This window comes from Haliaeetus leucocephalus, unplaced genomic scaffold (genome assembly GCF_000737465.1).
Source record: "Haliaeetus leucocephalus isolate CR32 unplaced genomic scaffold, Haliaeetus_leucocephalus-4.0 Scaffold273, whole genome shotgun sequence".
Classification (NCBI taxonomy): Eukaryota; Metazoa; Chordata; class Aves; order Accipitriformes; family Accipitridae; genus Haliaeetus; species Haliaeetus leucocephalus.
This window is the reverse complement of record NW_010972709.1, coordinates 4280739-4308314: the sequence shown is the minus strand read 5'-3', so window position 1 is coordinate 4308314 and position 27576 is coordinate 4280739. Positions and strand designations below refer to the sequence as shown.

Below are 27576 nucleotides of genomic sequence, written 5' to 3'. Positions count from 1 at the left end.
TATATGTGGCAAATTAAGTTAAAGAAATCTCATAAAAATAAGCAGTATATAAAAAACCCAAGGATTTTAAAAGCCGATTATTCTACTAGTGTCCCAGTTTGTTTATTTTATTTCTATGCCAGCAGAGATTCCCTCAGAGATTAACACCATGGACTAATGCACAGATGGGGCCAGAAACTTGAAAGTCATCTGAATATTAAGAATTTAAATCTTTAGCCTCAGTGATTTGAACAGAAAGCCAATTATGAGGCTGAATTAGTTTTCAAATTAAACTGCAATTTAAGGCTTGTGAAATTAATCTTTTAAGGCATATAGTTGCATTTGTATATATATTCATGTGGGGAATTTGGATTCTGCAGTTCTGGCTTGTTCCTCTTCTCCAACCTGACAGTACAATTCATAAAGAGATGCCTGGTGTCCTGCAGGTCGTTCTTTCGGTGAAGGAACAGAGCGGGTGCTGCTGGGTGGCAGGGGAGGAAAAGAAAGCGGCAGCACCTGAGATCTGAAGAGAAGACACTTCATTTTTAAAAATTAATAGCACACTGAGTGAAAACCCCTTCCTTCCATCACGACCCATTCCAAAAACGCCATAGTGCTGCTCATAATTAAAACGCTCACTATTCTTCTACCAACTTGGAGGTAAATTAATTTTAGTACTGTTCGTTTAGGAAGGTCCTAATTGAACAGAGCACCTGAACAGGTTCACGGACCTGGGCTGACTCGGCTGGTGGCAGCGACGTGGCACGGGGAGGCCAGCGTGTGTGCCGGGCGCGCGTTCCTGTTGGTAGCACTAGAGGCTAGAAACAAAGCAAATGCCGTACGTTTCACAGAGAACACGTAATGGTAAAATCTTCAAGAGCCAGAGAAGGTCTCAACAAATTCTTGCAGTCATCCCAGAGCTCTTCACAGGCTGGGTGCGTTACTTCTGGGTTCATCACCAGCCTAAATACATGCATCAGTGCAGTGCCATTTTCTGCAGTTTGGGTAGGTGGTACTGTTATGCTTGCACTTTATATGCTATTAAAAATGGCTTTGTCCAACCTGACTCTATTCTCTCACACATTACACACAGACTTAGGATACACAATATTCTTTTTCAAGTTCTTTTGCTCAGCCAAGCACAATTTTAAGATAAGAAATTGTTTTTCTGCAGATGCATGTGGTAGTGCTTTCCATTTTATTTCGAGGTGAGTGGTTATGAAATCTGTGCTCTTAATTTCCTTTTTCAGAAGCATCCAGTCCCAAGAGCAAGGAAGTGAATTATGGGACTGTAGGTGAGAAAAAAATGCAAATCCCTAGACTGATGGTTTTGCCCTCCAGAAAAAAATGGCCATGCTGATATAAATTAAAAAAATGTGGAAATCATGTTCTGAGACCACTCTAGAAGGGAATTACAACACTGCAATAGTCCACTCTCTGCCTCCTTTCAACCAGCAGTTACAAAGAACATAGTATTATATATATTATAGTACGTATATTACATTATATTATATTACATTACATTACATTACATTACACTACATTATAATGTCAAAATTCAAGCATTGGATTCAAGCCTTGTGGAAGATCTGTTAGGTCTCAGGTTTTGTGCAGCCGGTTCTGCGTGATTTCACTAGTTGCATATTGCCTTCAGTTAAGCATGAAAACTAGCCATACTTTTAAGCACAGGTCGGTGGTGGTGTGCAGGATATCTTGTCCTAAGTCACGCTTTCTCCATTTTTTGAATTAGCCTCTGGGAATCAAGAGGTTTCATCTGCAGGAACTCAGCTGAGCTGAGGCTCATCGATTTATGCAGTCAAAACTATTTGCTCAGAGGCTGAATGCGCTTTTGCCCATCTTGAAGTTTTACTTCTGTTATTTCTCTGCGGTACACAGGGTCTCAGTAGGCTGCAGGCTGCTGTACAAGAGTTACTTTCAAATCTGGCTGTGCCCATGTGTATGCTGCATTCAGCCCATCCGTTCATTTTCTCTCCGGAGGTATTTATTTCATTTTTAACAATAAGAAGCTATTATTTCAGTTCCAGGTGACAGCAGCCTCTTCGACTTGCTCAGTCATCTCTCCAGACCCGCTTGCTCTCTTTATTCTCATTAGGTTGGCTCTTGCCTTGTTTGAGGCTGAGAATCTGATGTATCCGCTAATTAGGAAGCGGCATCCTTTCTGAATTAGGTTAGCTGCTTGAAAGGTCAAATTTGCCAATGATTACAAAAATAATGGTGAAGGAGAATGACAGTAGCTCTCAATTATGACTGAAGGAATATCATTCGGAAGGAAAACCCTGTTTCTGTTTAGTTTTCTATCTAGAGCATGTGGGATGCAGTTTAATTTAAGTATATTTGCAATTTATTACATCTGCAGTAGAGTTTCAGGCACTTCCGTCATCTTGATGTCTTGCACACATTCCTGTTTACCTATGTAACTCCGCTCAGCACCTTTGGTGAGTCAGCTCCCCATTTTTCATTTGAAACTGTTAACAATGAGTATGTGAAAGTGCTTCAAATCACCTATTGAACACGTTTGATATTTTTTAACTTGAGGATACAGGTTTGTTTGCTGAGATGTTTTAGTCTTTAACACTACAGCAGTTGTCTAAATACCGTTCTCAAATTTATACTTACTGGCAAGGTAAATTCACCCACAGCACCTGTGCTGTGCCATTTAGACTGCTACTGGTACCCCGGGTAGGGCAAGTAAAACTAACTGGGACGGCTCGGTGGCACTGCAACCTGCGTACCTGTAGGCAGCCCCCTCCCGCCCCTCGCCTCACCTCCCCATGTTGGGAATGGAAGAATCTTGTTAGTTCTATTGATCAATTAAAAAGCCAGGTAGCACAAGCACACTTCAGCATGTTTATTGGTAAGAAAGATAATTTTTTACATAGGGAAGCTGTAGGCAAGTAATTATGTGTATAGTTGTACTCTGAGGACTTGTTCGGGATCCCATTGTACTATTCATTGTAAGCTGGTTTTGACGTCTTTGCTTTTCTACTCTGCTCTCTTTCTGTTCCTGAGACCTTGTTGCAATGAATGAAATCACTTAAAGGGTGAAGCGTTCCTATCATGAGTAGGGGCATGACATTCCCGTCCTCTGTGGGGAAGAACGCTAGTATCAGGAAAGTCTGCTGAATGGAAAATTTTCTTTTTAAGAAATGTTGTAAATTTTACACTGCTTTTCAGTATTTAATCTTCCCATCAGGAATTACTGTCTTCTCTCTATCTAGCATCGGATGCAGAGTATTCACTAAGTGAGCTTTCCAATTTAGGGGAAAAAAAATTAGGAGGAAGGGGAGGTTTCCATTAGTACAAAGCCATTATTAACTTGGGTTAATGAAGATCTAATGTAATATGGCCATCACCACATGTCTGCACATAATGATTCAATCCTTTTCTATGGGGGAATGATTAAATTAAGTATCTTGTAGGTCAAAATTAGACTGAGAAGGTTAACCAACCTTTAATGATTCTGCAACCATTTACCAGCCATTAAAAAACATAAACTGTAAGATAAAGCTGAATAGAGAATCAGCGGTATCAGTAAAAACTGGATGAATTTTTAGCTTTTTCTCTCACAGGAGCAGACAGAGAGGATTGTGTATTTTTATAGTGATATGTGGTATAAAGGGCAAAGTAAAAGGGTTTTTTTATCTTTTTTATTTGGATTCCTGATAAGTGTCCATTAGCTCTTTCTTTTAACATGCATTAAATCTAACTAATGGATATCAAACCAGCTTAGAAAGATGGTAATTATAAAGCAATTGTAACAAAGACTTTGGGAGCACAACTGTGCTAAGATATTGTTTGTATGCCTTGAAACCGTGAAAGCTCAGTCTTTATGGAGAGATGAAGTTGCATAGATGGGAGAGCAGAGATTGCAGACAACGTGATGTGAATTAGCAGTCCTTGGCATGCTTTGGGACTGTCTGAGCTAGAAAGAATTGAGCTGATTCTCAGATTCCAGAATAACTGGGGGGGGGACATTTCTTTACAACTGTGTGCTTATCTGCTTATACATACGCAGGGCAGCTATCTTTCTTGGTTTGCTTCTTTTTTTACTTAACATGTACAGATCGAATGAGATATAGTGAACCTAGCAAAATCTTTCTGCAGTCTTTTACAAGCAGATGCGATTAATTTTAAAATCAATAAACAAAACTGAATATACAGGTAAAAATTATCTCCCCTTGCTTCCATCCCCCCAGATTCTGTGAAGTGTTATTTTGCCTACCCTGTAGAAAGCTTAATTAACCTAATGGGAATATTTTCCATAAGGGGTGCTTTCAAGCATCTTTCTCGTGTGTCTTGTCCGTTGTTAGATTGAAACAAAAATATCTCATTTGACAAAGTAACATCTAGGAGATTGCAGTCTCTGGGAAATCAAGGGGAATGCATTGTGAAGTTGCAGATTCTTGGGGTCTTGCCTTTTATTGATAGATCTCCTTCGTCATGCCATACATTAATTTTAACTCAGGTGATATATGAACTTGGCACATTAGTTAATGAAAGCTAATTCACAGTAATCTTGTCATCACTAGCTGCGCATGATAATTCAATCTGCTTCTCGGAAGAGCTGTTCAACATGCAACAAATTTGATTTAATATTGACATGATGTACTAGGTTAGGTATTTTATTTAACGTACCATGTGCCTTATTTGATGAGAAATGTTTTTCTTTCAACAGGTTATCTACCTGAGTTAGTAGGCCAGGTGTGTAGTTTAATACATTTAGATCAAACACCGTCTGGACTGGGTATTCATTATGTGATACACTGCGCAGGCTGGGGCAAATTCCCGAGTTCTGGCACTTCATGCATTAATTTAATGTTGTCAGTGTGCTTGAGAGCAAGCCCTTCAGAGCAGAACAATAAAGCTAATGCTTCTCTCATAGGCTGAAAGCGTGAAGTCCCTCTTGCCGCGTTTGTACACGTCTGTTGTAGCTCCATCACCACTGGCAGGGTCTGACCCAAAAATGGCAGAGTACAGCCTGGGGGTCTTGACTGTGACTTGGAGTTCTCCCGGTGTTTCTGGTCTGTAGTAACTGCTGTGAGTCTCTGCTTGGGCAGGATACAGGGATTTTGGGATGGCGTGGTTAATACTTTGATTTCCAGAAAATGCGTACACACACATATCCTGCAGGCCAGATTGGGCAGTCTGTACTTTTTCACTTAAACCCTAACAATAGCAGCCTCAGTCCTCAGGTGTGTAAGAACTGTGCAGTCTGCCACTGTATATTTGCCTAATTTGTGTAGTAATAGGGGCTGGATGCTGGATATGGGAATGTATTTCCTTTATTTTAATATAAAGTATATGAAGATATATCCCCGTGCATAGGATGTAGAAACATGACATTATTTACTTTTATAGCAGGTAAATCATCACCAACCATCTTAGTATAGTGGAAGACTTTATATAGCACCCAGAAGGTGTTAGACGCTGTAGCAGTATATATCCACATCGCTCCATTGAATACTCTAGTGCACAGATATATGTTCATGTCATTACTGCAGCACACGAGTATCTAGTGGATACGTCTTGCTTAAAGACAGGCTAAACATACAGAAAACTGAGTGATACATAGATGGTGAGTATAGGTTAGACCAGCTTATCCCCTGGGAGCGGTCCTCAGGAGTGGTACCCTCAGCACGGGTAACAGGAGATGCTGTCACGCTCTTATTCTTGGGTCAGCGTTGCCGGGTGGGAAATGTGTATGCATAGGAATGGGAACGGATGTATCGGCCACCATCCACACTGCAGAGAAGAAGAAGTAATTTGCAGCCGGTTTACAGGAGACTGTGGTCAGACAAGCAGCCCCAGGGAGCAGCGGAGAGCCGGGGAAGGAAGCGGCTGCTGCAATTCCATCCTGCGCTGCAAAGTGCTGCAGCCACACAGGGCCCTTTGCAGAGGACGCTTTATTAAGTTAGAAGTTAGTAATTAATGCTGAGTTCCTCTCTTTATTTTCTCTGTGGTTGGGTTTCATAACAGAAATTAAAGATATGAGATAGGGAGCAGATTGCCTCTTGAAATACAGCTCCCTGGTGCTCAGTTCATGACTTTAGAGACATTTGTCCAGTCCCATCTCCCTTTATGGGAATGTAGGTCAAACGCTGTTGAAATAGTCCTTTTTTCTAGAGCAGATGTGCTCAGTCCTATGCTACGCTGTAGAAAAGAAGCAAAAAGATCAGGGGAAGAGCGAAGGAGACCTACTATACGCTCCATCCACAGTATAGCTGCTGTCAGCTCAGCCCATGCCCACCACAGCAGCAGCCTGTTGGGTTCCCCTGCCAAGCTGGGAACACACCATCTCCCACATGTCCTGGTTTATTCTGGAAACCACAGTACGGCCTGAGGGACCCCAGATGAGAAGGGACCAGAACTGCAGGGTGCTCTCCTCTGAACTTAGTAGCCCAAGTAATTTTCCTTTCTGAGTTGTTTCTTGCACTAGGAGTGAATCACGAAATACCACCTGTTTTTTGGAATATGTCCTAAGACTGCACATGTCCTAAAATAGATTCTGTTTTCCTCTTCCACTTCTGTTTTCATTAGCCCCAGGTTTTGACATTCTGTTCAGAGATATTTTCAGTATAGAATGCGTTAAGATAACATAAATTCCAAATCAAACATCTCATTCAGCACATTTCCTATTTAAATTTCTCCTGTACATTTCCCCTGAACTTATCTAAGGGTTGGCTTCTTCATTTGTATTAGTTGTCTCGTGATAACTGGTTTTGCAAAAGAGCGAAAAAGGAATGCTTGAAGAGAAAGGAGAAAATTCATTGCTTGCACAGCCTTGTTTCAATTCACTGTTCCTTCCCTCTCCTGAAGTTTATTGATCAGAAAAATGTTAAAGTTGTCGAGTAGTTTGTTTTCATTTCACAAATGTGAATCAGGATTATTGCAGAAAGATAAGAACGTATTCATCATTAGAATTTGCTTTACACATTCATTTATTTTTTAATCTATAATTCTTATTGAACTAAGAAAACTCGCAGGGATATGTATCACTACAGAGAACAAAAAGAGCCTGATTGAGCTGGATGGAAGGAGATGAGCAAAGCACTTTCCACAGAGCAGAAATACAAACTTATGAGGCCACTTCTTGCTAATACTGAGAAATGTTGCTTTCCCAAAGTTGGGGAAGATACTGGGGGGATTGCCTACGTGCCGAGTGGCGTAAAGACATTTGGCTAGGGTACAAAATTTGGGCATGCTGCAGCCATTGGTAGATCTGCCCATTTAGAGCATGGGGTATGTTTTTAAACTCTCTCGCAAACAGATGCAAGCTCTCCAGCTCTCTGCTTTCTCTGAACTGCAAGTTTGGTAGCTTTGTGACCAAGCTGGGGATCTTGGCTTATTAGATGAGACAGGATACAATGTTGACGTAGCCACACGTCCTCGAGTTTGCCAGTGGCTTACATCTAACCGAGTGGACAGAACAACTCAGCTCTTTTTGTAAAACAACGCATGGATCCATCTTGAATCAGCTCAGGTTCTCGTTGCGACGACTTTGCATCTCCTCCAGCATGGCAGGTTGATAAGTTGGTTCATCTGTTCAGAGTTCCCGAATGAGCAGTGTTCAAGCGGTAGATTCCATCTTTCCATTGACGCTGTTGGGTTTGGTGGTCACTAAACGAGGTTATGTCTGGTTTCACTGTTTCTCTTTGCGTCCCACTCCTCCTTTCAGGTCTCATGTCATTAGATTCATCCACTGTTGCAGATTGCTTTTTGTAAGCAGTATGTGTCTGCCCTTTTAGTCATTCTCTCCTACCAATGTAACAAGCGTAAAGCTGGGCCCTATGAGCTCTGGGGGGTCACAGGACCATGCAGCTGCAGGAGTCCATCCAATCAAGTAACATCTTTTACCCTCATAATGATAATTTCCCACTTTAGCAAAACACCCTGCTGCCAAACTCCAGTGATAATGAGCCTGTCAGTGCATCAGTGCACTCCCAACAGTATCTAGAAAGTAGGGATTGTTTTTTGCAAGGCAAATGAAGACACTGGTGATTAGCAAGAAACAAACCAACGATTCAATACATCGCTGGCCACACATACCAAATCATTGATTTTCTGTCCTGCTGGGCAGCAGCTGTTCCGTTTGCTCTGCAGAAATGTTTGGTGTTTTTTCTCCAGAAGGGGCCGGAAAGGTGGACGTTTCTCCAAGAACTGGAGGCAGCAGGCAGTTTCTTCCTGCACTGGGCATGGGCACATTGATGGGGTCCTTCTGAAGCTGCTGAGAAGTCTGATGGGCTTTTCACTATTAAACTCTACTTCTGAATGCATGTGAATGCAGTGATTGGATGGAAAAAAATCTCCTGTGAGAATCTATATGAAATTGCAGGACAAAAAATGCTGCCCTAAAACTTACAATCACTGAAAGAATTAGAAGTTAATCATAGATATCCTCATATGACTTCGTGCTATATACCGGTTATGTGTAATCAGTATCCTTACAGATCATCTAGTCTCAGCAGTGTTGCTATTTTCATAATCCTCGCCTTGTCTAGCTGGCTGGATTGAAATGGGATGTCTTCTCTGTAGCATTTCTGAGTAAAATGCATGACCTCGAGTCAATGGGACTGCAATCTGCTCTGCAATGAGATAGTCCTGATATTTCATCTTCTCTTGTTCCAAGGTACCTATGTGATGACGGTGACAGCAAATGATGCAGATGATAGCACTACAGCGAACGGGATGGTGAGATACCGAATCGTGACTCAGACCCCACAGAGCCCATCGCAAAATATGTTTACTATTAACAGCGAGACGGGAGACATTGTCACTGTGGCTGCTGGACTTGACAGAGAGGTGAGTTTAAAAGCCATCATACCAGGTTTCCCATTGTTGAGGGTTGCTGACTTGCAAAGCCCAAATCCTGTCTTGAATACTAAGCCTCTAAAATTTAGTTTGAGTTGCGACATGGAGATCGTGGTCTTTGCTTCTGCAGCAACTGTGGGGCATCGTGGCTTTAATGTGATATTTTGGTCTTCATCCATATCAGTCAATGAAACCCTGGGAGAATCTTCAAACTCATGAAGCTGATATTTTCCTTGTGTAAATTTGTACAACTCAAAGATCTAGAAAAGACTCCAGATGGAGCAGGGGGATGAATAAATTGGCATTTGTCCCCCTTCTGTCAGGGGACAAATAAAGTGCCGGACATCTATAGATTTTCTAGACCTTGCTTAGTTCTTTGCATGTTATCTTTGGAAGCAGTTACACAGCCTCTACTCAACACACTTTGCATGTTTCATGATGGCATCCTTGTGTCATTTCCAAACTATGAAAATGTCTTCAGTGATTTAGGTTGTGTGTGAGGCTCTACCTTTAATGCCTCTTCTTCATGGCATTTTAAAATCTACAGCTTTTCCAAATGCAGAAGAAATTTCATTTTTACTGACAAAAACATGCCCTGCCAATGTAAGCTATATAGTATGATTCTCGGAGCTCCGCCTTCTCTAGTTGTGAGTATAGCTCAAAGACAAAGCATTTAACCTCACACATTAAACAAAAATCAGTGTAGCATCAGTGCTGGGCTGGAGTGACTGGGGAAGAAGGGGATGAGGGTCAATGGGTGTGAAGGGAGAGGGGGAACGTAAGTTCTGGGGGTTTTCCCCATAGGACTGTGCGGTTTGTGGAGTGTCACCTGTCCCATGCAATTAGGAGATCTTGATCAACGAAATGATGGGAAGGATCATTTGTTCATTGAGCAACCAACCACGGATAGTATGGCTGTACGGCAAATAGGAAAGTAAAGACTTACACAGTCTTAGTCTCAGATGTTGAAGTTCAGGCTGTCCCCGGGGATAACAAGTCCAGTGAAATCCATTTTGAGAGAGCCCAGCGTGCTGCATTTCTGAGAGAAGGCACCAGAAACTGGTTTCGTTCTCCTTTCTCTCCTTTCCTCCCCCGTGACCGATGGCAGGAACGGAGCGAGCGGGAGGCCCCACAGGCAGACTGATGCATGGGTTTCCTGCCTGGGACACCAAATTCAGAGGGGTGAAAACCTCCAGCACCTCCGAGATTTTTTTTCCCTTGCACATCAGCCCTGGCAGCACTTTTTTGGCCCCGCTGCAGAGCACTCTGCCAAGCGCCAGCTGACGGGCATTGCTCTGCCGGGGTTCGTGCCCATTTCATTCACATGTCTGGGGCCGCTTTTTTGCTTCAGAGCTGCACGGTGGCTTTGGGCGGAATCCCGAACGTGACTCCAGAGCTGCTGCTGAGAGCGGATAAAAGCACCGGCAGCAGCTCGGCAGCAAGCAGAGTGCCCCGGGGCAGCCGGCGGGACCAGCACAGGGACGGGGGCTGCTGGCTGGGAACGGTGCAGATTTGGGGCTTGCCCAAGGCACAGTTTCAGGGCGAGACGACCCCGGGGGGAGACAGTGTGCGAAACAGTTTTCCAAGGAGAAGGTGGAGTGAGCAGAGAGCTTTCCAGATGTGAAGACAAGAAGCGGAGCAGGGGGAGCAGGAGATGCACCAGAGCCCGTTCCTTCCCACCTGACGTGGCAGACTTTGCAAGCGCAACCTGGGGCAGATTTGACCTTTCCCTCCTCTTTTTATTTAGAGAACCGGAAAGTTAGCTGAATCTTAAGCAGGTAGATTATCCTAGGCAATGCTGAAGCCTGCAGCGTGCTTGCAGTCGAAGAGGAGAAACAAGTGCTGTAGAGACTGCTGGCAGCCCTCGGGGGGGACGGTGGCAGAGTACTCGGAGGAGAGATCTGAATTCTGGCAGGAAAATGCTGATTTTATGGAAATGACAGAACTATTATTGCCCCCTCGACATCAGTGGGGGCCAGCATTTTAATGTAGGGCTTTATGGGTGGAGAAAGGTCATCTGTTTGTATTAATTTCAGAGACCTAGATTGGGATAGCTTGGTGGGAGAGAGGTTTTAATCTCAGCAAATCAGCTGAAAAAAGAGGCAGGTGATAATTAGGGGGAAAGGATAAGGCAGAAGGGTTGTCTTTTTTCAGATTTATCTGATTGCATTTGAAGTATTTTAAAAACTTGCAGGGGAACCATATGCTTCATGTTAGTTCTCCTGTTGCACTGGGTCTGGGAAATCAAGGCAAGCTGGCACGTTGTATGTGGAAATATGGTTGAGTGTCCCAAGCTGAGTACCAGGTTGGGCAAGGGACACTTGGATCGAGGCAGAACAACCAGCTCTGGGCACAATCCTGGGGCTGCCCTGAAGCTATGGGACATGCTTGTTCCCAGCACTCTCTGCTGTGTTTCAGGATTACATCTGGAATTGGCAAAAGTTTCTATTTTATTAATGTAAAATTGTATTAGGTCTAAATTGAAAAATGTGTTTAAGCATTCCCATAACTGTACCACAGATTGTTTTTTTGTTTTTGTTTGTTTTTCCTGAAATCTTGAGAAAGCTATTAGAGGAGTAAATTTGGTTTTGCTGCTGACATTTTCTTGTTGTTAGGAAAAGGAGCCGAAGAGCAGTATTTGGAATGCAGATTTGTGTAAATTAAAATGTTAACAAATCTGACCTATTCAGCTGAAACTACTACAACCAAGATAAATTCCCTGGATGCCAGTTATTTCTCCAAATGCTTATTGACACATTTATCAGTGCCTATGACGCTATTATGTTAAGCTGTGTTGAAACAGAACCAGGTTTTCAGTCTCCATTGGACCCTTCTACCTTGCTTCTGCAATGCAAAGGCGCCTCAAAGCAGGTGCGAAAATAACTGTCAAAGCTATTCTGTGTCTGAGAGACAGGTCCATGTTCCAGATCCAGCATTTGTCTTTCAGAGGGGAGAAAAGTCACTTCAGAACTGGTGTTTCTAGCTCACCATTTCTGTTGCATGCTCATTAAATGAGACTTCCCAATGCTCCCAGTATCTCCACTTAAATATTGGTTCTTTACTGGTTTCTTTCATTGCCTTCAATTCGTGAAATGGCCAAGAAAATGGATAAGATGTTCCAGCTTGTTTTGTGTTATGAGAAGTGTTTTTGGTTAACCTGCAAGAAACCTATTTTAAGACCAATTCATGTAGTTTGCTGCTGTTTCTAAACCCTCATTTCCACAAACCAAGAAGGAAATTAAAAACTCGGTCTCTCAAATTGTGCTGGACTCTCTAAATGTGTCTGACACTGAAGATAGCAAAATGAAAAGCCAAGGTATTAAAATATTCATGGCTTTAAAGTTATCTTACCTGGTTCCCATTAATCTGGATGTAAATATGGTTACAATGCTCTGTGTCCATTCACTCATTAAGACTGTGCTTAATTGAATGGATCCCCGAGGAAGATAAAGATAATTGGACTGTACTTCATAAAAATTATTAAAGGAGGACAGTTTAGCAACAGCCTGATTTAAGCTCCTGGATGCCTAAGGGTGAGAAGTGCCAAAGGTGGAACAAAGGAACATCTATCCCTTGAACTAATAGGGAAAATGATAGGGATTCAGAGTGCGCCAGAGGTTCAAAGGTGCATTCAGACAGCCAGGCTTAGATGAAAAGGTTAAAAGCAGATGCCTGCTCTAATACAGGAAAACGTCAGAGAAACGTAGGAAGTCTGTAGCTGATTTAATGAAACTAGGAGGGAAAGATCAAATAGTGGTAGGAGCACAAAATGTGTGGATTAATAGGGAAGGCTGTGAACACGAGATGGACAGGTTGTAGCAAACTTCGGGGGGTAGGAGGGGACCATGCTAGCTCATTTAGTTTATGGTAGGCTGCTGCAGAAATGGGTGGTACTACTAGGAGATGCTACCCAACTGATAGCTTAATTTAGCAGTGCATCTGAATTCCAGATTTCATTGCTCTTTCTTCTTTCCACTGGGAAGAAAATAAGAGGTAAAAAAGGGTCAGCTGTCCCCAGCTGGGGCTTCAGAAACAGGCAGAACGTTCATATTTCTGGTTTTGGTTCTGAAAAGTAACATTTCTCCTTAAAACCATGCAAAAGGGACCAGATCTGTTATGCATGTTAGCTCATTTTGTCTGCTGCCGCTCACGCTGGCGTCCCAGGTGGGGATCGAGCCCAGACTGTCAGTCTGACGGCGAGCTCCTGGTGCAGTAATTCAAGCCCATCAGCTCTTTTGATTTCTCTGGTGGCAGAATATCTGTCTCAGTAGCACAGTAAACCTGCACTGGGGCTATACTATAGGCAATACCATCCTCTGAAGAGCTTCCCCTGAATATTTTATGAACATGGACTTTGAGCAAGCAGGAGGAAAAAAAAAAGAGGTGAGAGAAAAGGAGCTGGTTGATCCCCCGCTCCGCTGGCAGGCCAATAAATGTCGAGACATCTCAAATGTCATCCAGGCTTATTTGAGATAATAAGTATTTCGGCTCTGCGGTGCTTGTAGTGTAATGTTGCTAACTTCTTGAGATCTCCTTTAGAAAGGAGTCCCTTCCCGGCACATTCATCTCATGTTGGAGAAATGAAGAAAGTCAGGAGCTCTGAGTTGCTTCTTCCGAATTTCTGTATGTTTATTTTTTTTTTTAAAGTGATTGGATCGCTGCTGCTGCAAATGCTTTTAAAAATACATGAAATCCGATTCTATGATTACTACACTTGGCTTTCCGAAAACGTGATGTTGCTAGTCTTTCTCAAGTGAGGGAAGGATAAAAGAGAGAGCCTGCCAACAACTGAGTTAGTGGCTTATTTTATTTATGAATGAAATGGCAGGATTTTTGCGGGGAAGAGGAAAAGTTCTTCTTATTAGCAGAGACAGTTGATTTCTTTTCCAGTACTCTGGTTTTGGTGCAACTAGACATTTCTGATAGAGCAGAAATTTGAAATGTTATGTTAAAAAAAAAAAAAAGGTATTTTGCTCCTCCAAAAACTGAGCGGGGATTGGCTTTTACCATCTGTAGTAACTATTTTGGGTACATTTATCTCCAGGTCATTGCACTAGCTTTTTAAAACCTCCTTGTTACTTCATTTCAAATGTTGGCTGGGAGTAAACAAGGCATTGCACTGGTGATAGGAATTAGTTTAGCCATAGAGACTGCTATAATTCACCCTTTGTGAAACATTCCCATAGATAGCAATGCAGTAGTTTGAGATTACCCAGATACAGTGGTTTTAATCTGGGCTTGTCTCTTCGAGCCAGCCAGTACTCTTAAGTGTAGCCAACAGGTAACGCAGGCTGAGCTTTGCTTTCAGTACCAGGAAACTCCTCTGACAGGAGAGTCCAGCAGCTTTCAATCCTTTTTCCACCCCTGGAATATAACAAAAGGAATTTATTCTGTCCTAAATTATCGTCGCCTGGTGTTAATTATTTCCCCTCACCGCATATCAATGCAATGTTCTCCAAAGCTGTGATCCTCCTCTGCTCAGGGTTGGAGGAACATCTGCTGCAGCGTGAGGCTGAAGGATCTCGACACGATACGTGTGACAGAAGAGTGAATCTGTGCAGATTATCAGTCGTGTATGTGTACTGACAAAATACAAAGAATGAGGGAAAGTGACATCTAAATGGCTTGACTGCATCCTAAGAGTTCTGTTTCCCATTTTCCTCACTCAAATTAGCCAGCTCCAAGGAGCAGTGAGGACTAACGCAAAATTGGTAAGAGGATGTCACCTTCTGACAGGCACAATCTAGCATGCACCGTGCTTGCTATTTATATCCATTACAGGAGTTCTTAAAAGTGAGAAGGATTCTGGTTTTCATGTTCTCTCCATTATTTTTTCTGGAGAACAGCTAAAACGTGGTTGTTAGATTCTGCTGATCCACAAGTATCTTGCTTTTAAACATGAAATTCCCATATCACTGCATTAAAACATGCAGAAAATTGCATCCACAGCTGTACTCACAGGAGGAAGATGAGAGTAAGAGATTAGCAATTATTTTGCCAGGGAGGCACATCCATTTCTATGAATTTGGACCACAAGCCCCTGTACTTAGCTTCCAGACTTGCAGGCTCCTGAAGTTATTTTCCAGTGACTGAGATGACGAAGGACTGTAACAGACTTCCAAGGGTAAGCGGCTTTTCCACTTCTCACAGCATTCAAATAATGATCGGAAGTCTTTGTGGAACATATCTTCCAGCCAGACATGAACTACTGGAGCCTTAACAGAGGTAAGCAGGTAAAATACTATAGCATCCTCTGTACAGCAGGTCAGACTCTGTGTTTTACCTGTCCCTTCTAGCCTGGGCCTTAATGTTTCCAAAAGAGTTTCCCTTTGCTATTGAGAAGCAGTTCTCCCCAGCCGTGTCGCGTAGCAGGCTCTGCCCTCTCTGTCTGCCCGGCTGCCACACACCATCCCAGGGATTTGTGGAGCACAGAGTCATTCCAGGGAATGAAAACCACTCTATAAATGTCCTTTATCATTGAATACTGTGTTATTCCTGATACCTTGTCATTTTTTAGGTCCATGTAACAAAAATGTAAATACTGAAGCTTTATATATTAATATGCCTGAAATCATTACTTAAAGATAAAACTGGTTAAATTATTCAGTTATAAAATTATCCCATTTCCACAGCAGCATATCCTGTCAGAGGAAGAGCTGATTAGCCATAAGCTGAATTTAGCCAGTAGATTTATGCTTGATTCTGGTTTACGGTTCCACATTGTATGTAGGACTGATTTGAGCTTGCTCCATCATTCCAGCACGCATTTCATTTTCTTGTTACAGACAAGAATGACCTTTTTCAGCAAATTATGGTGAGGAGTGCTACTACTCATCAGTGAAGAAGGTTCATTTTATTAACCCCATTTAGTGCCTTTGGAAATGCATCATGCACCCAATGGAGAGCCACTTGTACTAATTCAAGATACCAGAAGTTAGCAGATGGGGAGGGCTTGAATCTGCTCTGAGCGCTGTTGGTCCAGCACTGCTTAATGGATTCCTCGGTAGCCCTTGTTGCAGAACAGGCAAGACGTGAGCGAAGCCTTGTCATAGAAATAACACCAATTGTTTTAATTAAGAAGGGAATTATATCAGTGGTTCTGAAGCCTTGTTACAGTACCTGGAAAGAATATGTGTCCCTGTTTGCGTTTCTCAAATAGCAGTGGCTGCGTGTCTTTCTGGTGGGTGTTTCCAGAATCATCTGTACCTTTCGGTCTTCTGCGTGATTGCTGCAACTCTCTAAATACAATGCTGTCAATCCAGTTTTGGAGCTCATGTGTATGGAAAGGTTTTTTTGTTTATTTTTCCTTGCTAAAAACCTGATAGCTGGGTAGACTAGTAAAACTGAGAGACGAAGGACTCTTAACCATGGGCCTTGGAAGACAATAGCATGTGTTTCACTTAAAAAAAAAAGTATTTGGAGGAGTATTCACAGGAGAAATTTTTAAAGAACAAAAGGGCTTTCCAAAAGAAGAGGCTGGTAAACAGTTTGGAACCTGTGGGAGTCCAATGAGTAGATAGGAAAATAGCCATGGTATTTACCTCCAAAAAAAGTCCACCAGCAAGATGATCAGGACTCAAATGTAACGGGCTGGCGACCAACTGATTACACAAACTGTGATGATCCGTTGGCACAGTTTGAATGTGAGTTTGTGTAAGCTCAGCCTAGCTGTGGTTTCATCCTCACACATTCACTCATTATCCTCTCTATCCTCTGCTTCGACACTAATGGCCCTGTCATCACTGGGGGGTTTAGGAACTTAATGACATTGACAAGCAAAGAGAAACACTAATGAAGGAAGTAAGACAGCGCAACAAACGTGTATTTAATCATACTGCCTGGACAGGCAGAGCACGTTTTATGGCCACCTGTATTGCTAATCCTTGACTGATAGATGTGTGATATTTAATCCTTGACACCTCTGCTTTTGGGGAAGGAGCACTTTGCACGCTCTGGAAAAACAGGGCAGAGCAGAGCCTGTTTGGTTAAGCAAGCTGCTCAGCCTGATAGTTTCCATGAAACCTTATGATGTTGTTCCTGTTATTTCAGTCTATGTAACACAATCTCTTTGGGATTCAGAAAATCGTGGTCAGCCTGTCACCAGGATAACCAGGTTTTTAATGCTAATTTTGAACTTGTCTTCAGTAATTCTTTGCCTGGCTGTTGGCATTGCCAAAGTGCCTTATTCGTGACTGGGACACGCTGTGTCTTCTTTGCCGCCCCTCTTGCCCTTTGAAGGAGTAGAGCGTCAGAGCTGTTTGTGAGGGATGAGGAAGGGCCCGTGATTTTGTGGCCATGCCCATTCTCTTGAGAAGTTGGTTTCACGTTTGCAGACCAGTTGCTAAGGAGGCTTCGTCTTTCTCGATGAGGCTGACAATCCCTGTGCTCCAGTGAAATGTAGCTGTCAGAGGAGCTGATGGGGAGCCCACCTCAGCACCACGGCGCTTCTCTGCAGTAATTATCTGACAAGGTGATCTGCTACACACGGCTTGCGTTTGTCTTGGCCTTGCTCCTGTCTGAGGGCATTTCATTCCCCATCAAATTATGTTTTTAATAAAGAGGATTAAATAGAGCAATGGTGCCGTTCTGTGAAGTGTTTCAGTTTGAGTCCCTATGAAGATGCGTACAGAAGGATGCTCTAACTACAGAACAGAGAGAACAGGTGTATAAAAGTAAACCTACAGCCAGTTTACATCTCCCGTGGAGGTGATTCCACCAAGGACAAGTCCTACCCTTTGGCTGAAACAAAGAGTCTCCTCCCACTCCATGCATATGGAGCTATTTACTGCCTGCCAGAGTAGCTGCCCAATTTGTTTTTTTAATTCTTTTTTTCTATTTGGATTAGACCCTCTTTTATACACCTGGCTTCATAGAATCATAGAATAGTTTGGCTTGGAAGGGACCTCCAAAGATCATCTAGTCCAACCTCCCTACGATGAGCAGGGACATCTTCAGCTAGATCAGGCTGCTCAGAGCCCCGTCCAACCTGACCGTGAATGTTTCCGGGGATGGGGCATCTACCACCTCTCTGGGCAACCTGTGCCAGTGTTTTACCACCCTCACTGTAAAAATTTCTTCCTTATATCTAGCCTGAATCTACCCTCTTTTAGTTTAAAACCACTACCCCTTGTCCTATCGCAACAGGCCCTACTAAAAAGCGTGTCCCCATCTTATAAGCCCCCTTTAGGTACTGGCAGGCTGCTAGAAGGTCTCCCCAGAGCCTTCTCTTCTCCAGGCTGAACAACGCCAACTCTCTCAGCCTGCCTTCACAGGAGAGGTGCTCCAGCCCTCTGATCACTGAACTTGTAGAGGAGGATCTGGCCCTCCTCTGGACCTGCTCCAACAGGTCCATGTCTTTCCTGGGCTGAAGACTGCAGAGCTGGACGCAGTACTCCAGGTAACAGGGCGCAGTAATTCCTTTATTGCTAGCATTCAGATGCTATAGCCTCTAGAGGAGATTGTAGTGATTCACATGTTAAACTGCAATGATTTTTTATTCGTATTTGGGCAAGCTATTGAAGAGATGTTACTAGATTGAAAAGCTACATGATTTGGGGTTGACCTATTCAGATAAAACAAACCTTTGAGTTTAATTGGATCCGATTATAGAATCTGAGCAAGAATAGGACTGATACCCAACCTAATCCATTCTCTTTTCCAAAATGTGGAAATCTTCAGAGCCTCTCCTATAAAATATTCCACATAGTAATAGTCTGTAGACCCTTTTCTTTCTTCACACACATTTTAGTATGTTCAAAGAGTTCTGGTACAGTCTGGTTGCACTTGTTTCAAGTTGCTCATGAAATCCCACCTCTGACTACAGTGGGTTGGCTTATACATTATTCAGTAGTAAAATCCCAGCCGAATAGGGAGAGGGGGGGAAAAGTTAAGTATCGGAGTGGAAAGCTCACCAGGTCCTTAGCATAATCTCTCTGGTTCAGACCTGCATTTCTTTTTCCATTTGAGCTTGTCTTACAGTGGAGAATAGTGTATCATTCCAATTTTAGATAGAAGACTACCTGCTCAGCTCAGGCAGATTTAAAGTTTTTCTTCCGGTACATCACATACTTTCCAATAGCCCCTTCCCCTCTCTAAAGGGATTATTGTCTAAATCTGCACCAGGTCAAGTGAAATAATTAAACACAAGCTGGCTCCACTAATTAACTTATCCACAGACCATTGTCTGTTATTAGCATTTTAAAGAGAGTCTTTGTTAACTCTTTCTTCCTAGACGTAGTAGTGGTTTTTTAATAACACAACCCATTCCTATAAGTTTCTTTGGCTACATTTCTTATTAAAATATTATCATCAACACGTTTGCCAGAGCATGAATGAGTTTACAGGATGTTTCAGTCTACAGTGGCTACTTTTCTTAACAGAGCATAAGGGGAAGGCAGCTTAAATGCAAAGGAGTGTAACTGTCAGAAGACCAGATATAGAGCCTTGTATTCTGAAAGTACTCTTAAAATGGAAAGTCATGAGTGTAAGCAACAGAGAGACCATTATGTGCTTTGTGAAAATATAATTAAAACGGTGATATGTCTAGTGTCTTTATGGTACATCTCACCAGAGCTTTGGAACAGTGTCAGGATCATGGAGTATGGAGTTGCTGGGGATGTAATACTCCCAAAAAGGCAGAAATGTGTGCACAGGGACAAAAATATGGAAGTTTGCTATTCTGCACCACAAATACTGTCTAATTCCTTGCATTCTGTGCTAATTAGTATCCAAAAAGGTGGCAGAAGGTGGCTCTTTGAAGGGGAGAACAACTGTTCTTGTTAGACATTTCCAAGCATCACTAGACTGGCTATAAATAATCACAACGTCAGGTACCAAGGTTTGGGATATTCTCCATTCACTACATGTTGAGAAAGGGTCTCTTGGATAAGGCCAGCAAGGTGTCATGTGCAGGCAGGAAGGAGCTGGGTGTTATTTTTCCCAGAACTGCATCTTGAAGCATCTAGGAGCTTGTAGTAGCAGAACGGTGAGGCAGTTTGTTCTTTTGTCATGGTAACCTCACCATTTTTTCTCCTAATTTTTAGGCTAAATATTTTCCTTTCATTGTTGTTCTGTTATTCCAGTTATTAAAAAATTCTGGGGATTTATTGTAAGACATCCTCATAAAGTAGAGTATGTGTCAGTACAATGATGTTTTATTCAAGCTATTAATTTTTTGCACTTAAAATGCTTTCTGTTCCAAATGCCTTTCCAGAAAAATAAATGTAGTTTTCAGTTAAAGTAAACAGGTCACATACTGAGTGACCTCAAATCTGCTGGCTAAAATTTAGAAGGGGAACTAATTGGATAAAAATGTGGTGACTCATACTATCCAGACATTCAATACATTGGCCTTTCCAGTCTTAATTTATACAGCTCTCTGAAAAATAAATAGATTATGGTTTCATATTCCAACCAATGAGGAATTCATCTCAGTTTATGAGGAAGAATCTTGTTTTAATGGTTAAAGGTTTGGGCAGATGCTCAAACAGGGGTGAACTGGCCAGGCTGATTTCTGTTGCCCGAGGATGGGAAACAGGGTTTGTAAGTCAAAAGCAAGTGACTTTTGTAGAATTGGTAAAGCTTTTCTGGTAGATACCTGCCTTTCTAAAGGGAGGATTTGATACCACCCAAGCAAGCATATGCCAAATAAAATGCCTACTTAGGAAGCGTTGTTTTCACCTTCTGGAGGTGACTTTCAGGGAGATAAGAAGAGCAGCATCCTTCTCTCTAACTCTGTGCAAACCCTGCAGTTTGCTTGCAGGAGAGTGGAGCTGGCCCTGCCATACTGATCTGCGGCATTTGTAATATGCTACAATATATTGTATGTGTTTTGCTCACAGGGGAGCTTGTACTGAGATGAAGTGAAGTAGTAGATGAGAGGATACTCCACCTATTATTCATTCTGGAAGTGGTTTGTTTTGGAGATGTGTACGTTTCTGCAATTATTTTAGCCATTAAACTTCAGCCCTGAAAATGCTTTCATCTTGGCTGATTCCATCTTTTTGTGGCCATGGCAATGCAGAGGAGTGTGGTGGGAAATGCGTTACTAGATTTGTAAATTATGTGCATTTTTCTCCCCTTAATGTTTGATATCAGAAGACATGATGTTTGACAGAAAAGGTAATGAACAGTATTTGCTTGTAAATCAGCAGCTAGATGTGGTTTGAATGACAGCATATTTGAGCATAAAGAGAAGATCTGGAAAGGTTACCAGTGCCCCTCACTATCAGAAAATCTGCCCTACAGATGAGAAGCGGACGCAGCTTCCATCAGCGTGTGCTGGAGGGGCACTGAATGACTGCGTGACTTCAACGTATCGGCTGTTAGCAAAGTAATCACTGCCCTGACCGTGGCGCCTATAGACATCTCCAAACTGATTTTCCATGAGCAAACTTCTCTAGGGCTAGTAAAATAGCTTGAAGCCCAGGGAAAGCTGCGGGACGTTGGATGGATCTCTGGGTAGGTGGCCCGCCTGCAGCTCCTTTGGCCGTGGCAACGTTTCTGTGAACCCCCAAACTAGAGAGCGGGAGAATCTCAGCTATATCCATGTGAGTAGAAATTGAAGCATCAGCAATCATTTGTGTGGATGATCCTGATTAGGCAGGAAATGCCCCACAAGAGTTTCTCACCCCCAGTTTAGGACAAAATAAATGAATTTTTTAAGTCATAATTACCAATCAGAAAAAATATGGAGAGAATCAACATTTTTATTTTAATAGCTGCAAAAATGTCATGTTGATATTGATCATCTAAAATGATGTTTGACATTTTAAAAGATCAATTTTTGTCAAAGTTATCTCAAACCATTAAAAGCATTTTAAAAGGGACTATTTTGCAATGTAAAAATAAATTCCAAGTGAGGGAGAGGTTTCGAATGCCCTTCCTTGGGAGCAGTTTCACTCTTAGCATCTTCTGATGAAAAACCACTTTGTCATAATATTCTCCACCAGTTTTTGTCCTCAGGCCCCTTCAGCTCTCTATATGGTCTTTGCCACTACTGTCATCCTACCATATCAAAATGGGTATTTAGGGATGTTCTTCTGAAAACTAATTCCACTGTTCGCAATAAGAGCCTATTAATGTAACTCAGAGTGACCACTGCCTGCAGTGTTAGCATCTTCAAAGGCTGACTGACAGATTTGAGAAATGGATTTTGCATTATTGTGCTGACCCCAGATGCTGTACCGGGGCAGGTTTAGAGAGGACCACAGGCATGGTGCTTTTCTTACTACATCCATAGGAAATAAGGTAGGCTAAATCACATACTTAATAACCAGATGTGCAGGGGAGCATTCAGGGAAAACACATCAAAACATCTTGCAAAAACTCATTTAAAGTTACATAAATTATTGTTTGCATTTTCACAGGCAGTTATTTTCAAGTCTAACCAGCTGTATCTCTTTGGAGTGGCCCTAAATAAATACATCATTACATAAACACAAAATTTGTTTGGGGATTTTTTCCAATGAGGTCCAGGCCCTGTTTGCTTCACAGTATTGCACAGACTGTGAGAAGGAGGTGTCTGAATTTCAGTGGGACATTTTGACACAGAAAATCCCATTCTTAGTATGTTTGGTGCTTCTAAATCGTATGGTGACAGCTACCTTAAAAGAAGACACAGTAAATAATACGGTGCATTTTTCGTTAGGGAAATTTGAATGTAAGTAGAAAGTCCAAGCAGGTGATTACATTCTATTTAACATTTTTCACCCCCTTTCGGTACAGCAAGCCAACGTCTGGAGCGTGCTGATGCACCGTACAGGCATTTTGCTGACAGGCTTCCCAGCAGCATGTTGGTTCGCTGCTTATTCGGAAAGCCAGATGATTGCTATTCAAGGAGAGCGCTATGTCATGATCTGCGGTGATAACGCCACAAGCCCACCGCCAATGCATTATCATCTCACAGGATGCAATTACCTGATAAACGGTGACGCTCTCCGTAGCCGTGCATTGGTTATACGCCGCTGCAAGTCCAGTCCACAAAGTTCAATCCAGTGTTCCAAAGTCCTTAAGTACCACTGAAGTGTTCTCTAGCGGGTCCCCGAGTTTTATAAATGAGAAAATAAACAGAGTGACTCAAGGCACAGAGATGCTCATCTGTGCCTTCTCTGTTCCAAACCAGAATAAAAAGTGAGAGAATAATCTGAAAGACATTATGGTTTTTATTGAAGAAATAATCACAGAGTCACTTGTCAGAATCAGGAAACCTGCTTTATCCTTTGTTGCATTATAAATAAGAATTATATTTGTTCTTGGGAAACAAGCCTGAAGTACACTGCAACACGTTATCGTGAGTGACGCACGGGGAGCAACTGAATAAATACTGCCTGTCTGTTCCATTAGGTGATTTTGCTTCTTACGTTTCTCTGCTTTCCTTACCAGGAATGAGTTGCTTTATCATTTCAGAGGTGCAGTCTGACCGATTATTGGGTCACTCGTTCCTGGGTCTGAATTCAAAGCTGACCGAAGGGAGGCTGCTGACTGCCAGGCAAGGAGCGCGGTGGTGGGGAGGAGGCAAGGGCTGGGGTCTCCAGCTGTGCCCCGACCTGCTCGCTGCCGCGGTGGGCTCTCCCGCTGCGGGGAGAACACCGTGGGCCAGGCCAGCCCCTAATGATGTGGAGGAAGGGAGACGAAGGGAGAAACACTGTCCTGCAGCCTTCTGCCTCTCCAGGAACAGGGAGATACAAGGGTGTGGGGAAATCAGAAAGGGGACCAAAAGACATCTGCAGGGATGGAAGATTAAGGAGGCTGGCACAAAGGAGTTTCTGCAGTTTCTATTTTTTTATCCTTTTTCCACTCTTGATGTGAACTCTGGCAAAGGCTATAAGCTCTGGATTCAAAGCGATATAGAAAATGCCGTTCTAGATGGAACAACCCGTGTAGTTCAGCATCCTCTCATGATACAGCCATCTGTCAGAGCTTCAGGCTTGAGCTCTTGGAGCTGTGTGTTTGGTGGTTATGTCTCGCGCTAGGTGATTAGATGTAAAATTACACAGTATCTTCCTAACTTGGAACATAAAACCACTTCCATGCTCTGTCTTGACTGTTCATACGTTTCTTGGCAGAAACTGTTGCAGACACCAGCTTTCAATCCTTTCAAATTAAATGTCAGTTGATGGCGGAGTCGTTGTCAGCACGAGCGTCCTGCTCATTCTGCTTCCCCCGGCGCTGGAGAGCGGTTCTGCACCTCCTGAGCTTGCTGATGAGCAGCTCATCTGGGAGCAGTTTCGAAGGAGATCTTTGACTTTCTTTGGCTTCCCAGAGGAATTCATAATTATTTCCTCCTTTATCATAGAGTGCAGCTGGAGGCTTCAGCTCCATTAGAATTGCCCTGGTAATTTCACAGTGTGAAATTTACAGCAAACAAGGGACATTAACGTTAAATAAATTTATGCAAGAGCAACCCTCACCCAAGTCATTAAAAGTGTGTGCAATTTTTAATGGATGCTTCAGCATGGCATTTGATAAGTTTGTTCATTTCTTTTCTCAGTCTGTTAGGTATATGTATACACATACACATACATTTTTCTGCCAGAGGTATCGGTAGAAGCTGGCTATGGCCTCAAATGTCACCTCCTTGCAAACACTTTAAACATGGCTGTAATCCCAACCGCGGTGAAGAGAGGCTGTCACTGAAGAGCGGATTTGGGAGAGGGGGGGTGGTCTGTGTGTGACACAAATAATCCAATTGAACAAATATGTGGTGATTCTGAATTATGTCTATTTGAAAAGACAGGATATCATAAAGACTGCTAATATGGTGGAAAATTATATTAAGCTGAGACAAGACAAAGTTGATTATGTGCTAGACTACTGCAGATGTGCCTGGCGCTAGTCATTTATGCATATTGATTGATCTTAAATATAGCAGAGCAGAGGATGAGAGTGGTGTTTGTATGGTTATTGATTTTGTTTCAACTCCTTGGGCTGTCATCGTAAGCTTTCGGATCCAACTAGCTTGACTGATACAACTCCTGATCAGAAAGCTTGATAAGAAAGCAGGCATGAGGCTGATGTCCCAGCCAAAGAAAACATGCCGGTTACTTCCTTTTAGAAGCAGCCTGTTGCACTTATTTCATGCAGATATTCAGAAACTTGCCAGCTCTTTACAGCTCAGTGGAGCCTGAGTGTAAAATTCATTGGAAGGCTGCAGTCGGGCGTCAGCAGGCTTTGGGTTTCAGCTGGTTTGGGGTCGACCCTAGACTTGGTGGACGTTACTGATCTGGGCTGTGCATTAAACAGCCTGAGAGCGCTCACGTCAGTCCGTTTGCTGCATGATCCGCTTTTGTTCCCTTTGCTAGAAGGAAGGTATTTGGTTTCTTAATTGATTAATTTTGGCTTTTACAAACCTACACAAGCAGAACGGTTGTTTCTCCACCTCTCCCACGTTCCAGGCAGTCAAGCTGTAAACAGGAGGTTTTCAGTACCGTTCTTTGGTTGGTCTCTCATTCCTCGTGAGTCTTTATTAAGAAGGTAATCTTTAGTACTGCTGTGCCTAGAGCCACTGACCTTTGCCACCAGGAAGCCTGGCTTCCAAGGGCTCTGTAACTCTGCTGGCATCATCTGCGTGGAGCTTGAAACATGACATGGGAGTCAGAGAAGATGCTGGTTTTCTAATAAACAAATTATTTAGGAGTAGAGAGAATTAGACCTTAAGCAGTCAATAAAATGGATTTGTGGCTGTTTGCCCTGGGAATTTCCTAATACCCCAATCCTGAAAGTTTATACATATGTATGGCCATCTCCACCTACCTTGATTGCAGCCTGAGCTCTGTGCAGGTGAAGGTGAGTTTTCATTATTATGGTTTAGTTCTGAAACAGAAATTTGAAAATATGTTGAATTGAGTCCATATCACTTACTCTGATTTATGTTTGAGCTAAGGTGAAAGAACTCTATCTGTGATTATAGACATCAAAGACAATATATTGAAATTCAGTTATTATAATGTACACATCATTTATCAAATCCCTGCCCAATAATGCCAGCATTTGCTGCGCAGAAAATGTAGCTTGATGGATTACCTGCTTCTCACCATCTTTCTGAAGGCCAAGGAAGGCAAACACAGAAGTACTTCAGAACTGTCAGACTCAGGCTCTTTCAGGCTGGGGAGAGGGACTGAAAGCAAAAACTGCAGGGCAGTCAGCAAAAATACATAGGCAGGGTGAGAATTTTAGGGAGCTTACAGTCCTGTTTCTTTGTTTCCTGCTCTCATGAAGAGCAGGAGCAACCCACTGACTACAGGCAGAGCATGTATCACCTTTTGCAGAATTTGGCTTGCTTTAGTGCCTGCTCTTAAGATGCTGCTGGTCCAAATAAAGCACATTTTTACATCTCAAGCAGCAGTGATCTGGACTTGGATCCATTAACAGCCAGTTCTTGCCTAGGATCTATAAAAAATGGCTTTGAAATATGAATTTCAAATTAAAACCAGCAAAAAAATAAATAGCAGAAAATACTTTTATTTCTTGCTGAGCTTCTATTCAGTTCCTGCTTCCTGTTTTGACAGTGTAAGTTATACTTGGGCAGGAAAAAAAGGAAGCCCACAAACATAATTGCAACCACGTCTAATTAGGCAGAGCTATGTAAATTTAGCGTTTCTACATGATTATAAATGTCAGGAGAGCCTTAGATAAGACATGAGAGTTTTGAGTATCTCTTGTGTACCTATTCTAAAAGGTCCTTATTGCTAATCCTATTCATCTGGAGTTGCTTCCTAATTAGAATATTTATGGGCTAATAAGGAGGTGAACAAGACACTCCAGTTCTGTTCCAAAGGTGAGAGTAGGGATTCATTAGACTCAGCGTCTCTGTTTTGATTGCTGTACAATGTAATTAACATTGTGCTAGACAATCATTTTAGATTTACCTTAACAACAAATATTTAAGAAGATTCCTGTTGTTCTCTCTTTGAGTCTAGGTCTGCTGAAACCAAGAGCAGTTATGTCATCAAACTTAGATTTTTGAGGTTCCCGGATGGTTTTTTCCTATTTTGTTTTGCAAACTGTTTTGACCTCTGTTTGTCAGTTAACTGATGTTTCTGAGTTTTGTCCATACTAGCTAAAAGTGAATCTGTTTTGCGTATTTTGTAGATTTTATATCACTAAGACCTATTTTATAGGAAATGCTTATTCTGATTTTTTTTTTCCCAGAATTTACAGTTGCATGTCTATATCCAGTGATCTGGTATAAAAAAGAATTTTTGAAGTCAGATACAGTTTAGCTGGTTTTAGGTTACACTGCTATGAAAGCATAGTTACTGGCTGACGTTTAGTGTCTGACTCTCTAATTTTTCTTCTCGAAGGGCCTTTCCCACCAAGAGCCCCGCCGAGTCCAGGCACAGCAGCAGCAGGAGAAAAGCTTCCTACGTCCAGATTGAGATAGTACCAGGGCAATCCCATGAATTCTGCCCCACTGGGTTGTAGACCTTTGTGATCCACCACCATGTAAGGATTTGGATGCTTCCTTACTGGGATCTGGTCATCCCCTCTTTTTCCCCTTGAGGGAAGATCCAGTCCTTGCCCACCCTTCCAGCCCAAGAGCTGGGTTGCAGAAGACATCTTGCAGCCTTCTTCCCACTGCATCCTCTCTGGCTTTTGCAAGACATGTCTTATGTCTTGCTGCCAAAGCTCCCATTTTGAAGGTGCCATGAGCATAGCCTAAGGAGAGATGCTCTCTCCCTGAAGTCCAAGGGGAAGCTGTGAGGACCGCCAACCCCAAACCACTGGGGCCAGTGCTGCTCAGGCCAGGGAAGCTGGGGTGCAGTTCCC

The 27576-nt window shown here is 42.5% G+C and overlaps 1 protein-coding gene across 1 annotated transcript in view; it reads left to right on the top strand.

Moving 5' to 3' along the window:
* The window catches only part of CDH4 (cadherin 4, type 1, R-cadherin (retinal)), a 460866-nt gene that overhangs the window by 371538 nt on the left and 61752 nt on the right, over positions 1–27576 (top strand). The window contains exon 7 of the mRNA XM_010569772.1: positions 8627–8799. Coding sequence (XP_010568074.1) covers positions 8627–8799 — 173 coding nt within the window. The remainder of the gene's footprint in view (positions 1–8626; positions 8800–27576) is intronic.